The sequence below is a fragment of the Erithacus rubecula genome, assembly GCF_903797595.1.
Source record: "Erithacus rubecula genome assembly, chromosome: 8".
NCBI lineage: Eukaryota > Metazoa > Chordata > Aves > Passeriformes > Muscicapidae > Erithacus > Erithacus rubecula.
Genome location: NC_136659.1, coordinates 12,817,855 through 12,835,825, shown reverse-complemented (window position 1 = coordinate 12,835,825; position 17,971 = coordinate 12,817,855). Strand labels below are relative to the sequence as shown.

Genomic DNA, 17,971 nt, shown 5'->3' with positions numbered 1-17,971 from the left:
TGCCAAAGTGATATTCAAGCTGTACAGTTTAGCTGCCAAAGTTTTAAAGAAAATTGAATCATTGAACCGTGAAAAAGTGACTACATAAGCACCTGTAACTGATGTTAGCTGAAGTGCTAAACCAGCTTTTGGCAGCATGGCTTCTTCTGCAGGTGCACAGAATATTTTCTTTGTGTCAGTTTATTCAACTAGTTCAGTTTATTAAGTATTTCACTTGAAGTTGAGAAATGGGCTGGGAATTGAAATAGAAGAAATACTTATTTTCACCTTTCAATCTGTGAATAAAAATAAGGTGTGAGAGTCTAAGATCTATTAGTTTTTAAATCTTATAGGATATATTACCCTAAAATGATTTATTTAAATTCAGTAACTACAGGTAATATGCTGCTTAAAAACCCAATGTGTTTAATAAGATAAATACTTCTTGCTGTGTTCAGCAACTTGGATGACTAAGATAACTTGTGTTTTAAGTATATCTGGAGTTCAGTTTCTTTTGACATGTGGATGCCATTGAGAAGGATATTCAGCTTAAAAAAAGAACCAACCAAAGCAAAAACCCAAGAAAAAGCCCCAAACCTCAACCCCATCCCAAACAAACAGTCTATCAAAACCAAAGCAAACCCCTCTATGTATGTGGAAATTCTAACGTAGCACAACATTTTTTCTCCCCAAAATAATAATTGAAAAACACATGTTTTAAGTGGCTGTAACTTTTTATCTTATGTCTAAAGATGCAAAATGTAGGACGTACATGAGTCATTAGATGGAAAATACGAAGATTCATGAAGATGCTTCACTTGTACAAGAATAAGAGAAAGCCTGGCCCATACTGGAAAGTGCTGCTTTTTTGTAGTAGCCAATGTGTTTTCACAAACTCCTGATCAGTCTGCCCAGCAAGGGAGGGAATTGCACATTTGTTGTGAGCTTATTGATCCTTGCTCCAGGATTCTGCTGTAGCTCCTTCTCCTTTACCCAGTCTCTTCCATGTGGTACCTGTAACTTTGGAGCAGAGTTATGGTGTTCCCTGGACTCCAGTAAGGCTGGGTGCTCCCTACTGTCTGATGAGGACCTGAAATTAGAACATTGTGTTGATAGAGGTTCAGAAGATCCTGAAATTACTCTGTATCTGGCGTGTGTTATGACCTTAAGTGTAAGAAAAAGATACATGGTTAAGGTCCAAACTCAAGTCCTGTCCTTCTGGAAGCTCTTTTGAGAAAAACATCCTTTGTAGATAGATATGGCCTAGTGCTTTGAGAAGTGATTAACTTCTTATCTTATGGATGTGGATTTTGGTCCTGTAAACAGGATTTTTATGATGGAAATAATGTGTGTAGGTGGTTCTTACATGTCCATCTCTAAAACCACGAAAGCTGTAAATGTAAGAATTCCATAGTTGTTTCATTAGGCCCTGTTAGCACCAAAGAAACTTCATTCTGGTCATAAAAACTGAGAGAACAGTTCTTGTCCTTCATAACTGACACCTGACTTAATATATTATAGCACATGCAATCAGAGCAAGTATTTTTTGTAATAACTGCCACTGAAAAGTATCAGCCCAAAATAATATCTGTTTAAAGCCATCCCTGAGTTTTATTTGTAGGCCATTGCTTTTGTTTTTCTTTGGAAGAAAAATTGCCTCATTTGGAGTGATAGGGAAGTACTTTGTGCTGGGTTGACATGTAAAAGACAGCTCTTGCTGGAACTGGTTTTTCACCTGTTTGTAGATTTAAATCAGTTGTCTTAACTGTTACACCATCCTAGTTCATTAATCTTCTGTTCAAGGGAATTTAAGAAGTGCACTGTGCACTTTGGGAAGCACAGCTGTAGATTTGAAATTGTATTGATAGGTGCTATTATAAGCACCTATCAATATAGGTCATATCATCATGGCACTGCATATTAAAAAAAAAAACCACAACTGTGCAGTATCATCACAAGGTAGAACATACTAGACTGTGCCAGTTACATTTGAAGTGCATGGCAGAACCATTCTATGATGCCTCAGTGGTGGTAAGCAATATGTCTGAGGGTGGCCAAATTTACACACACTGATTGCTCAGTGCTCTCAAAAAGTGCAGACTGGAAGAACTGCTTGTTAATGTGAAAATTTTCTGATGAAAAGGAGAAAAATAGGCACATATATTAATCTTTTATGTATTTAAATATAAATTAAAAGCTTGCTTGTACCTTTGTGTCCAGATCCTGACCTGTTTCATGACAAGACCAATTTAAAAGCAATTTTGGCTTCTCAATATAAATGGTAGCTGTTTTGTCTGTTCAGAGCTTTTCTATCCAAGAATTGTCCATGCTGAAGTGCAATTTCATATTTGTGTGTATGCATATAGTGTTTAGGTGTTTTGTTTCAACTGACTGAAATGTTGTGGTTTGCTCAGAAGGAGCTCTGAAAAAATATATGGAGGCATCTGCAGGTAAGAAAATAGTTTGTCTGTCTGTCCAGGTAGGGGTAATTTGGAAGCAGGCAGCAGAGTTATTGTCATTAGTATGGCCTTAAACAGCTGAAAGTTTGATGCACACTTGATGGACAGTTCTCTTCCCATCATAGTCAGCATTTTTATTTTCAGGAGCAGAATTTTAAATTGTGACTTTGACTGCCTAGTTAATTTATTGTAAATCTCTTTCTACCCACTTACAGTAGTCTGTCCAAGTGTATCTAGAATAATTTTTCCCTGTTACCTAGAAAAACCAACCAGCCAACCTCAGAGAATGTTAGTTGTCACTGATGCTGTAGCACAATACTCTGTACTTGTGTTTCCTGTGTTCCTTGGTTTGTCAGCTTACCTAAAAGTCATCTGAGAGTGTTTGCATCTAAAGCATTGCTGAAATCGATGTTTAGTATATGATATGACTGCATTATGGACAGCTCAGCCTGCCAAAAATTCTCATAGGTGATAAAGTCTGGTTGTCTTCAGCATTTTTCAGCAACCTACAGCCTAAATTTCAAAGAATAAAGGAATTTCAGGCTGGAGGTATATTGTACTTTCCTGAGCAAAGAGCTGTTAGAGCAAATGAGTGAAATTAAGGTAGGATGGGAATAATATTTCTTGTGATACTGATCATATTGAGTGGGACTCAACTGTCTAAATGAAGGCTGGAAATGTGATGCCAGAACTCAGAGCCTGGAAACCCTGTAGAGCTTAAGGAGACCCCAGCAGGGACAGCTGGAGCCCCAAAGTTCCCCTGACCATGTTTAAGTCCTGAAATCTAGACCTTGCATTGCTTACCTGCAGTTGCACACTATTCTTGAACATTCTCTTCTAGTTTGTCAGGCTCTTTCTAACATCAGATGCTGATTTTTGAACTGCAAAGGGTTTCAGTGAGGCAGAGCACACTCCTGATTATGGTATGTGTTAATGTCTGTGCACAGCTTTTTGGTGAAATTTGAATAATTTCAACAAACAAACTAAGACAATCAGGTTACATCTGGTATGGAGATGTTTCTTCTGCCATTGTGTTGATGGAAGTTTTCACTTTTTAATTGTACACAAATGGCAGAAATCTCTCTTCTGTTTTTTTTTTCTTCCCTAATGCAACCAATTTAAATCTAAGTGTGGTTTCTACCATATGCTTGTTTCAACCATATTTGCAGTTTAAAAAATATTTCCAAAACATGTGAGTTCGGGGAAAATACACTGTTAACCATGAGTCTGCATAGATACTAATTTTTGAGGGTGATGCTAGCAAAAAGAAAAGATTGATCTATGTTGGTTGAAAATAAGTGATAGACTTTAAGCAAGGAAAACCACAGGACTTTTTCCTCATCAGCTTTTCTAAGAGTATTTGTTGTGCATAAGGCTGACACGTGTGCTTGGAAGGTGCTATGGTACCATAATAGAAGGTACTTTGCAAGTTTTTAAAGAATGGGAAGTACACACTGAAGTGATTGAGGTTAAAGGCTGTTATTATGAGAGAAATTTTTGGGCGTGTGTTTCAATTTTTGTTGTCTGTGAACTCCTGATGCAGTGATGCAAGATGAGGATAACTGTTTTTTAAAACTGAGCTCCTAAAATACGGAGTGCTGCTTTGGCACAAAATAGAAGTGCTTATTAAAAAAAGTGTTTCTATATCAACTTGGTATGCAGGAAGGAGTTTCTCTCTCATCATTCAGGGAAAGATAGATTTTGTGTTTGAACTTACATTGGTTGTTATAAATGTTCAGCACAAATGTAAGAGCGTGAGTAGAATAACATAGAAACACAGCACAACTAAAGGAAAGCTGTAAGGAAAAATGCAGCATTCCATTTCCTGACAGAAGAAAACGGATGGCAGAATCTCTTAAGAAAGTGCATGTAATTTTCTACAGTGTGTCTGTGATAAACAGTATTGCTGATGGCTTTTCAGTACATTTTGCTCATGGCTGAGGAAGATGGGGATGCACAAATTCAAGGTATGTATGGATAGTGGGCGTGGGCCAGCTCCTGAGTCAGGCTGAGTCTGGGGCAGTACATGTGGGAAGGTTTCTCTTTGGGAATGCAAGGGAGTGTGCTTGCTTTAGAGCCCTGAGTGTGCAGTGCAGAGGAGGCGGGGAAAGGCTGGAAAAGGAAAGGAGCCCGTGGGAGAGGCGCAGGCTGGAACGCAGCGAGTGGCACGGAATGTGTTCTTACAGCAGGGAACAGCAGAGCCACAGAGGAGATGGGGGAGATGGAGCAGAGTTTGTTAGCTCAGGAGCTGCTGAGAATTGCTGCCTCATGAAAGGGAATAAGGGACTCTCCTGCAAAGGAGGGGTTGTACAGCTACTTCTCATCTCTTCCATCCTGTTGTTCTCTTTGCTGTGGATTTTCTCCTATTAACAAGCACATTTTGGTTCAGCTTAATTGTCTAATAAGAGGTTTGTTTTGTGTTTTTGTGATGTGGACATGTAAAATAAGGGCAAGACAGACTGTTCTGTAATTTCAGCTAAAGACTATAGCTGACTTTTTTCACAGAGATGTTATGATGTGTCATATTTCTGTACAAGAAATTATTTAACATGTCTGTAAATACATTTTAAAAATCAAGAAAATAGACTCTGGTTTTCTCTTCAAGTAAAAAAATTATCTGTAGGACCCTAAAATTTACAACATACTGAGAGAAAAGAAAAACACTATATAATAGCCAAAAAGTCCAGTTGCTTTTCTGCAAGTAAGGAAGCATTCTAGATGAGCACCATAAATTTCATTGCTTCATGGCAATAAGCAAAAATTCACAGGAATAAAAAGAAAGAAAATAGCTCAAGGCCATCTTCCCAAACTGGAGAATGGTATTCTTCATAATTCTGCTGCTCTTGCAGACTTTGGTTTCAAAGTTTAGACAGCTGTAAATTTTGTTTCAGTTTCTTTGGAAAACTGACTTGCTTTTTAGCAAGTGAAAGGAGATCTTCAGAACTGAGGATGGGGAAGCATCCTGAGGCAGTCAAGACAGAGAGCAGACAGAAGTGCTGAAGTGGTGTGGGACAGGAAACCTCTTCTTTCACCTGCTGTGTAGCTGCTGGAAGGTCCTGGAACAAGCAGGGGTCTTGTTTTCTGGCACTGACAGTGTTGGGGGCCTTCATCTTTCAGCCAGAGGAATGAGGAGGAAATGAGGAGGTAGTTTAGAAGACAGCCCAAGAAAAAAGCAGAAATCTAATTTCAGAGTTTTGGCTTTGGGAGGAGGAAGAGCTTGATGTAAATTGATCTTTTTGTGTGAGGTCACTTATCCCCCTCCCTTCCCATCTTTGACCTCTTAAGTTGACTGTGGGGAATTTTTTTGTACCCTCTTTGAGTTACTGTGGATTTCTTACCTTGGAAAAAGGAGAATAGAAATGAGGAAAAGGGCTGAGATGATGGCTTTGAACAGTGTAAAGAACAGTACGCTCATTGTGTTGTGCAAGTTTTGCAAATAAAAGTATCAACTGAAAGGTTTTTCAATAGTTTCTCTTTATTGTTCATGTTAATGTCAAAAGGAGTTGGAGACTAAATTGTGTTGAATCACACAAAAATGTTTCAGCATCTGTTTTCAAACTGTTGTATTGAAGAGAGACAAAAAATTGGATACAGGCAACCAGAAATTTTATTCATACACAGAAAAATTTATTTTAAGGTATAAGTATTTATCTTGAAGAAGGGAGTAACTTGTATTTAGCTTTTGTACAGCTTCTTACCAAATATGCCTAGAGGGGAAACAAATTTTCCCCAGCTTCTTATGAAGACCAAGAATACTTGGTTGGAGAGGTTTGGTTCATTTTTACTGATTGCCACTTTTGGAAAATCACACAAAATTTGGTGATCAATCCCTTTCTACTCAACCTCTTTGTAAAAACATGCATAGCTTTGCTACAAAGATGATAATCACTCACCAGAAAAAAAAATATTCATCTTCTGTTATTTAAGCATTCTCTTTGTACCAGGACACAAATTTAAGTCTTCTGGTTTTCTTACTGGTTTCCTGCAGAAGTGAGCATAGAGGAGATTACCTGCATATAAAAACTTGCTCACTGTGAGGAATGGTTAAGAGTGTTAGGTTCTCTGGTTGATATTTATTCCAGCTATATTGACAAAGTTGTGCTAAAAGTGAATGTGGTAGAGTCACTCCAGTTTTGTTAGTATCTAATGAGAAAACTGTTTTATAGATCTAATAATTATGGCTGCCATCAGCCCCAGCCACTGTAATTAGTATTATAACTGACAGCTGTGTTCTTTATTTCACTCACTTGATGGTTCGTGAGGTCACAGGCACATGCAACTAGTATTTGTTTTTCTGAGGAGGTGCCTTTTTCCCCGTTTGTCAGCAGTTTTTACCTTATTTAGGTAGCTCATGGGTGGAGGTCTATTACAGCAGTGCCTAAAAATGTTATCTTTTTTTTTGGCTGATTAAATCTGAAATGGTACAACCCTATCAAATCTAGTAATTTAACAAGTGGATTTTGCCACAGATAAGCTTATATTTAACTGCTGCACATTTTCTTCTTTAACCACATGAATCTTTCCCTTGTGCTGATTTAGCATTCCTGAACCTTTGAATTGTGATTTGTCTCGCAGGCACGCCGCTTCTGGTACGGAGGAGCAGTGATCCAGCTTTGGGCGCACCTGCTGACTTCCCCAGTGCTTCTCATCCCACTGACCCTGGTCTAAAGCATGCTGTGGCAGTAGGTGTCATCTATTCACCTTCTTCTTAAGAGCAAAACTTTTCTTACCTGTTGGTATATAATAGTTTTATAAGCTATATATGTATTTGGATCTGTAGCAAAGTGCATCATACTAATTTTCTGTAAAATAGAGAATTTCCTCTGGAAAAATACTTATTTTAGATGATACAATCAATTTACATTGATTCTATGTTTTGGTTTTTTTTTAATAAGAGGTTTACATGAAGCTCAGAAGTCTCATAAGGCATTGGAATAGAAACTGAACTCTCAGCAGTTACTTATTTCTTTGTTCAGTATCATGTTGTCCAGTTTGCCATTGCTTCTTTGGTCTCACATCCTTTTTCACTTCTCCTGTTTTCTAATGGCATTTCAGTCATCTTTGGTACCCTGCTACTATCCTGTATGGTCTCTTTTTTATCTCACTTTTTTTGTTTTACCTGACTCTTCCTTTTTGAGGACAAATTAATTTTCAATCTACTTTATTACTAAGTTCTATTACAAAGCCACAATTAGTGAAGATGTAGTAACTCTTAATCACATGTTTTTGCAGACTGTCTTTAATCTTCTTAAAGTGATACTGTCTTAGTCACACTTGGGCCACATGTTCTACTTTGCAGTTTTAAGAACTGAAGCTTTGTGTGTGGGGAAAGTGTTCCTACATTAGTTATAAACCAATGAAATTCTTTAGAATCTCAGAATGTCACCTGGGGCACATAAACGCCTTGAGAAGAATAAAGCTATTTTTTAGTATTTTCCTGGTGGGTCTAGTTCTGCTCTTCTTTAGACCACATGAATGCTGGCTTAAATGATGCTGCTGCTTTCATTTGCTTGTAATATTTATACATTTTCCCCTTTAGATTCTCTGTACAATGTGTGGTTAACTCCTTGTCCCCAGCTGTGCAAAACAATTTGTTGCTGGTCTATTTCACTCAGAAATCCAAGTCTTTGGTGCAGAGGGGATGTTGCAGACTAGATCACAGCTAGTTTAGAGCAAGGTTCCACAAATGGCTGTGTTGGCACATTAGGGAGTAGGGGCAGAGCTGGGGTTCAGTGACACATGCTGGGGCTGGGAACCTTTCAGCTGAAGGGGTATTTAAGGCCAAACCTTCAGTTAAGTTCATGTGAATAAAGGAAGTGAATGCACAGTCAGCTGACTTGCATGCAAATGATGCTCTACGAGTCTCACTCTAACACTGAAATTCTGAAGGCCAACACATGATTTTAGTTGACTGTTCATTGTTTTCTTTTGCATGGTCAAATGCATGTACACCTAAGTATTTTGTGTGCACCTTTTTCTACAATGGCTTATTTGCTGAGTGGTGCAATTTTAAGAGTCTCAGTGACTCTCCAAGTACATTATGATGTTACAGGGGGCTGAACTTTGTCAAAGTTCTGCATCATTTGTCAGGCCTGTTTGAGCTGAGACGTTTTTCTTGATGTTTGTTGAAAGCACTTACATATTAATGAAGTAGTGACTTAGTCTGATAAATGAAAGTACAAAGAAGAATTCTTGGTTAACAGTGCAGATCTTACACTCTTGGCTAAGCTGAGAACTATAAAGTGAGTATGTCAGTACGTAGTGCTGATCCCTTGTATTTTATAACCATGAAAATGGCAAAAAAAGGTGGAAAAATAAGTGAAATCTCTTTCATTCCAGGGTGTGTTTTGAATGCTTTATAGACCATCAAGAAGAAAAAAAAACCACATTTTGTTGAGTTGGGTTTTTTACTGTAATTTTAGTGGTGACAAGTGCATTTTATGCCATTACATGAGGATTGCAGTAATACATGGAGGTTAAAACCTCACCATGCTTCACTGACTTGCATGAGTACAAAAGAGCCCTCTAGGCCTAAGGGAGTTCTCTGTGCTAAAATGTACAGCATCCCTCTGTCAGCTGTAGGGGTGACAGCCAAAGCTGGACAAGTAATGGGTGTAGAAAAGGACTTTTTTTAATATATCATGTAAAGTGGAGAGGTGGGAGGCCCAGAAAGTTCAAAGTTGTGGTTTGGTGTTGTTCTGTTGTTTTGGGTGGTTTTTTATGTGAAAGCAAAAATCTCCTACAGCAAAATACTTTACACTAACTCTTATTTTCGCATCAGTCCATTTCTCAAACTCTCATCGTCAATCATACTGAAATAGGCTTTGGCATAATGTTGTGGGAAACACAGAAAGCTTAAATAACATAGGTTAAATTAGGTACAGATTGTTTTCAAACATGTAGAAAAATCAATATCTGACAAATGAAAAAACATGGCAGAAAAAAACTGAGCGCTGCATTTTGAAAAGAGCTATAGCCTTTCAAGTGTTAAAGCACTATTTAGGAAAAATTCATTTGTTCTGTACATTGCTGCTGAAAATTTAAAACTAATATTGAATTTCCTTTGCTACAAACCAGAGGTTTTTTTTCACATTAAACTGCTTCCTTTAGTCACATGCAAGTTAGAAAACCCAGAGCTGTTGCTAGATGAAACATTCTTCAGTGCATATAGTGAAAACTAGGTCTCTGTACTTATGCCACAATTATCGTAGCAATTACTTTGTAATTGAAACTGACTTTCATAATTAGCTGAGCTGTTTTGGCATTTCTGGCGTTTTGGTGTTTGGTACGTGTGGAGCTGGCAGTGGGCTCTGTGTGGCAGTGCTTGTATGCTGCCTTACATGCCTTACCAGGGCTTCAGCAGGTTTTTGGGAGCTGACTACAAGGGATTCTCTGAAGACAGTGCTGGTTTACCTCCTGGAAAGTTCACTTCAGTTGTACAATGAGTAATACATGAAACAGGACAGCAAACATGCAGTAATACAAGAAAAGAACTTTGCTATCCCATTCAAGTGAACTGGTTGCACCTGATGAACCACTTGAGCTGTTCACAGTATTTATGGCATCAAGCAGAGCATGTGCTCTGTTTTTCAGATGTTGTCCCATTTATTCAAAGAAAGATCTGATTTTTAAAATTCTATATGATGATAACTAAAATTAAAAAACTTTTTTGAGTGACCAGGTAGTTTGAGGAGAATTAGAGCTTTTCTTTCCTATTTTCTCTGACACATCTTAGCTGCAGTTTTAGCCCCAATTAACAAAATACTTATAGATCAATCAAAAACCGATAGTGAAGTCCAGCATCTGTTCCCTCAGACTGGAAGTCATTTAACAGATGGTACAAAATTTGAGTTTCTTTTTTCATCCAAACCTCTCTTTTCTTATTGTGATAGCTGCCACTGAAAAATTTAGAGATGGCAATCAAGGAAAAATAGCGATAGCACACATCAGAAATAGTTATTGAAGAAAAAGTATTTGTTATTAAATTTTTACTTTGTTAAAGCTACTCTTTAGCTCTTCTGCCGAGCTAAGATCACAGAACCGTGGCCTGGCTTTCAAGAATGTAAACTTCCTTCCCTAAGTATCCAGAGAGGACTTCAGGGATACAATAAACTAATTCAGAATTAGTTTAATGTACTTACATATGCTAGTGGGTTGGGCAGAGAAGTGATTGAGAGAAGCCCTGTGAACAAGGATGGGAGAGGTGATGATGACTGGTGAAAAACTCAGCATAAGCCAGGAGTGTGCACTTGCAGCCCAGAAAGTCACTGAACCCTGGGCTGTAAAGACAGCATGACCAGCAGGTCAAGGCAGGGGATTCTGCCTCTCTACTCCATTTTGGTGAGACCCCACCTGGTGTGCTGCATCCATTTCTGGGATTCCCCAGCACAGGAAAGATGTGGCCCTTGGAGTGAGGCCAGAAGAGAGCCATGAAGTTGGTAAGGAGCCTAGATCACCTCCCCTATCAAGACAGTCTGAGAAGGTTGAGGCTGTTCACCTTGGAGAAGAGAAGGTTGCGTGGAGATGTCATAGGAACCTTCCAGTATCTGAAGGGGGCCTGGCAAGGAAGCTGGAGAGGGAATATTCAACAGGAACTCTACTGACAGGACAAGGTAATAATGGGTGAAAACTGCAAGGGGACATTTAGGTTAGATATGAGGAAGAAATTCTTTATGGAGAGGGACTGGCACAGGTTTCCCAGGAGAAACTGTGGGTGCCCATCCCTGGATTTGTTCAAGGCCAGGTTGGATGGGGCTCTGAGCATCCTGGTCCAGTGAAAGATGTCCCTGCCTATATCAGGGGTGTTGGGATTAGGTGATCTTTATGGCCTCTTCCAACCCAAGCCATTCTAGGATTCTGTGATTCTCCTTCTCTGAAAAGTTCTGTGCCCATAGCTTTGCTCTGCTTTCTGGCTGCAAATGGCCTGGCCTCACACAGTGCATTTAGCAACGGGCACATAGTCTTCAGCTGGGGATCTCCTCTGGAGCGAGGCTCTGCAGTGGAATTGAGATGGCTGAAACCTTTCAGAAGAAACAAGTGTTCTTGGGACACTGAACACTTGCTCAAAACTTGTCCCCGGTTTGCTGAGCGGAGACGCAGTTTGGGATTTTCTTCACCTACCCGACGTTCCTGATTGGATCCCTCTGCCCAACATGGTAGGGATGAGATCCAGTGAGGCAGAAAGTCTGAATTGTGTAGCTCAGTTGGTTTGGTGTTAGGGAATAGAATGCATTTTACTGCTCTGCTCAGTCCAGTTCATCCAGGTAGTAATTGTTTATGTGTAATTATAACATCTGAACTTTTGTTTCTGGAGCTGTTACTTCAGCTTGTCTCTGATTTTGCCCAGGGACAGACTTCCTCTACTATCATAAGACTTGATTTGTCATGAGTTTTAGACAGAGGACTATGATCCTATTTGAATTGATAAGAATTTTACATTAATTCTGATGGGACTAAGGTTATACTCCCTCTTGTTAACTTAGTGATTATTATTGTCTGCTATTTTTTGCATGACTTTCTTTTATAGTTACATGTTTTCTGGACAGATGCTTAGGTTATCTTGGAGTTAATCAATAGGACTGGCAGATTAAATTGTATTTATCCATATTTAAAGATACAATGAGATGCTGGATCAATTAAAGAGCTGCTCCAGTGGCTCAATACAATTTCAATTTTTGCCTGCATATGACTTGAAATTGACTGTATTTTATGCATTGTGGACATGTAATTTGCAATTTTGAATAAGGTTGATACATAATTAGAACATTTTTATGTTTCAAGCTCTTGTTAAAAAGGGTCAAAACCTCCTCTGGTTCTTCTGGTTTTTAATTGTGCTTGTGCTGTATTAGCCTTCCTGATTAGGAGTCTGCTAATTAGCATAACATCCACATGTGTAAGGATGCAGCTTCATACTTTGATCCTTTTTATATGGTATTATATACATATGTAAATGTAAAGATATGCTACAAATTCAGCTGTGAGTATTACTTTCAAAATGTGTATTTTAGTAAAAAAATCCCCATAAATATTAGTTTGTTTAATCATGCTATTTAAAAGTAGGGCAGGGCAGAAAAGGTCTTTTTTTGGCACAGTGGTGGAATAATTCCATAGAGTTTATAACTTGATTCAGCAGATTTCTGCTAAGACTTGAGCTAAGAGACTGCACTGTCATGAGGGTTTTAGAAGATAGAGCTTTTGTCCAGTATGTTTACTGGACTAGGTCAGGTAGTTTTTCTTTTTGGTCCTTTTGTATGTGTTAGAATTTCAATATTAAATTCTCCCATAGTTATGTGATAGAATCATGAAACACTTTGGGTTGGAAGGGACCCTTAAAGGTTGTTTGGTTTCATCCCTCCCACTAAGTGTGAACATTTTCCACTAGATCAGGTTGCTCAGAGCCACATCCAGCCTGTCCTTGAATGTTTCCAGGGACAGGGCATCTCCCACCTTTCCAGACAGCCTGTTTCAGTGTTTTGTCACCTACTTTATAAAGAACATCTTTCTTTTATCTAGTCTAAATCTACCCTCTTTTAATTTAAAACCATTACTCCTTGTCCTATCATAACAGGCTCTATGAAAAAGTCTGTCCTCATCTTTCTTATTGGTCTTCTTTAAGTGTTGCAGAAAGAGGACTCTGAGAAGAAAACAAGATACTAGGGGAAACACAGTATTTTTTTCAGGTGGTGCTGCTGCACTTTGTAATGCTTTAAATCCATGCTTGTTGACATATAATAATCAGACATCAAAGTAGATTTGGAAATAGATCTTAGATATTACCATGTGTGTTGGAGGGTGAAGGCAAGACTGCCTCCCTGGTGTGGTGTGGTCTCAGGCTGTCATTCAGAATAGCAAGGTTTTTAAATTCTGGAAGGCATTTACTTTTTTTTCTGGTAAAAGTTTTCCTATTAATAATTTAACTCTTGCTCTTGAAAGACTGCAATGTGGAATGGAACAGAAGATTTGGGGAGATTTAAAAGGATTTTCTGTCATTCAGCTGGGGAGTTCCAAACAGTTGGAATTTTTTAAAAGGGAATTCTGATGTGGGTGAATCCATTTATAAAGCAACTACTGTGTGTCTGTTTATGCTGTGAAACATATATAGAACACTTCTAATCAGCACAGGAGCTTGTCAGTATATTGCTTTTGATGTCTGATTAGATGATCATAGGGACATCTGCAGTGAGTTAGTTTTGAAGTTGTTGGTGTGAGCACTGCAGGAGCCAGAGCTGTGTGGCACTCTTACACCATGAAAACTGCTGCTCTTAAAGAACATATTATAAACACAACTCTGCAGCGAGCTGAGGGCTGTCGAAATAACAAAAGCCATTCCTTCTCAATTCTCTCTGCTGCCTTCCAGCCCTGCACTGCTTTTTTCCCTCCTTCTTGTACTGTGTGCTGTGGCATTCTGTGTCAAAAAGAAATTATTTTACATTGTAGAGAAAAAACTAAAAAATGTAAATTAAATGTTTGTCAGAATACTAGATTTTTCATCTGAAAAAGGACAGAAGTACCCTGTGGTAATTTCCTCTTTTGAGGGTTCTAGGCAGTATGTGTGTGTGTGGAGAAGTGCTCTTTGTGTTCCTTGCACAGCCTGTGTGTCACAAAAATTGTATTGTTTTACCTGTGTTGTTTAAAATGAGCAGTGGGTGTAATTTACATAATTTTATTTCAACAGGGTAAGTAGACTTTTTGTGATTTATTGTAATAAGAGCTAATAATGAATGTTCTGTGATGTTAATATAGTATATAAATTATCAGTAAAAATGGTGTAATCAGTGGAAGTTGTTATTCATTGTTAACAGGTTGTTTCCAATGTGAGGAGTACTGGCATTTTACTAGCTATTCATTAAAGAAAGTATCTCTAATGAAAATCACTAAAGCTCTTCATCGTTCTTATGTTAGTAAGAGAGTGGATTTTGTTTCCTCTTTAACATGAATTTTGGGCCTTGGCAGCAATTTTGAAAATACTTTATTGTTTATACACCTTTCTCTCTTGTCCTCTGCCTTGTGCAGTCAGTAGATAAGATTTAGGTGATCCAAGATGCCCGAGAGACTGAAACTCTTTGCTTTCCTATATGGCTTGTCTTATAGAAAATGTGGAAAAATTAAAGGGTGGAAATAAGAACTGTTGACAAAAAAAGGGGGAAAAGGTCATGCTGTCAATGCTGTTGACACTTAGTCATCTCTATAGCTACATCTTTGGGGTCCTACAAAATACTGTCATTCCATCTGGAGCAGCTTTTAGCAGGCAGCTTATACAACAGGCTCATGGTGCTGAAATTGGAATGAAAATTAGCAAGTTCCTTCCATGTCTGACAGTCAAAAGTGGAAGATGACAGTCAACATGGCTCATGCATATCATTTACTGTCAAGCTCTAGGAACACTTAGCTAAAATAAAATAGGTTCTCAGTCAGTGTCCTACTGAAATGCCTACTACTGAGTAACTTTTCCTGTAAATATGGTAATCCAATGGATAAGTAGGAACAATATTAGAGATCGTTGATATTTACCTAGAGACAAGTGTTGCTGTGACATTAGGAAAAAAATCAGCTTTGGATTTTTTTAATATGTCATCTTCCAGTGCACTGTCACATGAAGTTCTCATCTTGTTTAATATTTGTATTTCTCCAAAAGTCAGATATGTGGCTTTGTTTCTCTTACAGGATTGACAGTTATTCACACTCTGAGGAAGTGGGATTTCTTTTTTGTTATTTTATTTTGTTAGCTGAGGCCTTTTCACCACTAAATTACCCAACGTGTTGGAGACACTTTAATCTGGAGATTTGTTCTCCTGTGTAGCTGGTGTCTCAACTAATCTGGATTTACAGGTTTTTGAGTGTGAAAATAATAATATAAGTCTCTCTGAAACTTGCACATTTGGTTGGATTTTATGGTAGCAGGTCCTGATTTTACTCAATGCCAGTGAAACAATTTCTGACATTGACAACTGAAATGGAGGGAGGAATATTTTAGTGCTTCTGTATGCTGTGTTCTTTTGCTGTTGCAGGTGTTCTGACATGTTTGAGTTGGGAATAATAAACTAAAATCAGTGTGAATATAGACAAAAATAGTAAGGGTGAGTTAGTGAGCTTTAAAATTTTGAACAAACATCCCACTTTTAATTTTTTTTAGTCTTTGCAATGATTGCTTCTGGCCTGTAATGTGACCTTCTGTTGTAACATTGGCAGTATAATTTTTCTGAACTAACTTTAAATAAATAAAATTAAGACATAAACAATATAGTAAATTGGCAAATCTTTAGCTAAAAGGAAGTGATTGGACTGCAGAATAACTGTGTTGATGCAAGAGCAAATTGTTGCCACTATTATTCTGTACTATGAGGGACAATGATTAGCAGTTTGTGAGGCAGTCTGATATTTGAAGATGGACATACCTGTGGTCTCACTTGGCACGGTTGTTCTTACGGCATTTTTCTGATCCTAAGAACCATATTTGCCTATTCAAAGTGTTACACATTCCAAGCAGTATCATAAGGGGGAAAAAATACCCCCCAGAAAGACCTTATAGGAACAGTTGTTCCTGTAAGATGTTTTTGGTTTGTTGGTGGTTTTTTCCAGAACAAATGAGTAGTGGCTTCTGTTTAGTTTTTTTTTATTTTTTTTTTTTTAATTGTCTGCTTTAAAGTACTAGTAGCAATAAGTTTTTCCTTTAATTCGTCTTGATTTAATATAGGTTTCAATATGGATTCTTAAGCTTCTCTCTAAGATTCAAGTAAAAAGCTTCCTTCTTGTGTCAGTCCCAAGGGAGGCTGTAATAACCTCTTCTCTGTATTTGAGTATTTGAACCGTACCATGTAATGTGACTGCACTGAAGCATCTCATGGTATCTTTGAGAGCATATCACAGTATTTTAGAGTTAGAATTTCACTCTGTGTTGGTATTTGTGCTGTTGTCTGTGTGGCAGCTGTCTTAGAGTGATGTGAACTTGGACCTGAAATGAAAGAGCTGCTGTTTCTTGTAGCATGCTTACTCCATTGACTTAACAGGGTGCATCCGACCTGATTGCATGTTTTAACACCTGTGGAGATAAATTGGCCTCCTCCTTTTTCTTTCCTGTGCCTTTTGGAATAACGAAGTACAGTCAAGTTCATGGTACATCTGTCAGCTTTACAGAAACAAAAGGAGTCCCCTTCTTTTCACCTGGCCTCAAGTCAGTCAAAGAATATGGTGAAAGTTCCTAAGATGTGACATTTACTTCCTGCCCCACTCCTCCCTTTCTTTTATGATCTGCATACATTTTTCTGTCCTTCAAACAGTAAGATGAGAATCAAACAGAAATATTGTTTCGGGGTAAAGTAATTTTGCAAGCAGCACTACTGAGCAAGGGCTAGTTAGTCTTTGTTGTCTCATTTTTTGACACTTTCCATAAAAGCCCAAATGAATTCTCTTTCAGAATATGCAGAAGAGACATATGCCAAGGTGAATTTTGTATAACACTTCTTTGAGAAATTGTAAGCATGATGAAAAGAGAGACTGGGGAACAAAATAAGCGTTTTAAGTCGCAAATTAAAAAAAAAAAAAAATCTCTCTATCAGCTGGTAGAATATTCCTTTCAATCTGATTTTAAAAGATGTAGCCAAAATATGGATGTTGCATCTTAAAATTAAGTAAATCAGTCAAGGCTGTGAAATATTCCAGTTCTTACAGACACATGTGTTTGTTGTTCAGTTGTTTCTGTTGTGGCATTCTTTTCAGCCAAGGAGTATAGTCTTCTAAAAGAATATAGGAACATTTTCCTCACATGTGTGTAGCATCACCATAGCTGCATAGGTATCATATATTGCCATGTGCTTCTGCAAAGCTGTGGAATTTTTTAATTATTGGTATTGGTGAAAATTCTGTGGCACAGAGACCAGCTGTGAGATCAGTGTGGCTGATATATAAATGTATCTGCATTTCCCTCATAAGAAGTATGAGCCATCTTGGATGTTTTAGAATTTTTATTTGAGAGAGTGAATTCAGTAATGTTGTGTATCTGAAGGAAGAATATTCTACAAAAGGTACCCAGAAAATGTTGGTGACTGAGGTGGTCTGCTGTACAGTGGTTCCTTGAATTGGAATGTTTTGTTCCTCATGGAAAAAATGCAAAATTCTTTATTGTAAGTCCTTCTGCTCCTGTTGAGGAGGTTCAGGAGAGTAGAGACAGAATGGACTAGAGCAATTTTACACAATATTTTTGTTATATACTAGTTGTACTGTAAATTTCTAAATAGCAGAATTAACTTGGGGTAAAATAAATCAATTCCACTTTAGTCTTCAGACCATTCTGTCTCTGGTTGGCTGTTGTTAAGCCTGGGAAGGTGTTCCATCCCATCACCCAGAAGAGAAGGGAAATTGGATCACTGTTCATAGGCAAGTCCATCCATTGGTAACAGGGTGGTATGAGATGGATGCTGTCTTATGGTCAAACTGATAGTCTAGTTAGTACGTGCAAGATAATTTATGGTGTATGTTTTATCTCTTTGAAGCATTTCAGAACAGAAGAAATACTGTTAGATTGGGGATTACCATGT

General features: G+C 38.0%; 1 protein-coding gene across 4 annotated transcripts in view; it reads left to right on the top strand.

Annotated features, from left to right (window-relative positions):
- The window catches only part of PARD3B (par-3 family cell polarity regulator beta), a 385,570-nt gene that overhangs the window by 124,358 nt on the left and 243,241 nt on the right, over nt 1–17,971 (top strand). For all 4 annotated transcript variants that reach the window (XM_079311454.1, XM_079311453.1, XM_079311452.1 and 1 more), the window contains exon 4: nt 7,014–7,120. In XM_079311454.1, coding sequence (XP_079167580.1) covers nt 7,014–7,120 — 107 coding nt within the window. The remainder of the gene's footprint in view (nt 1–7,013; nt 7,121–17,971) is intronic.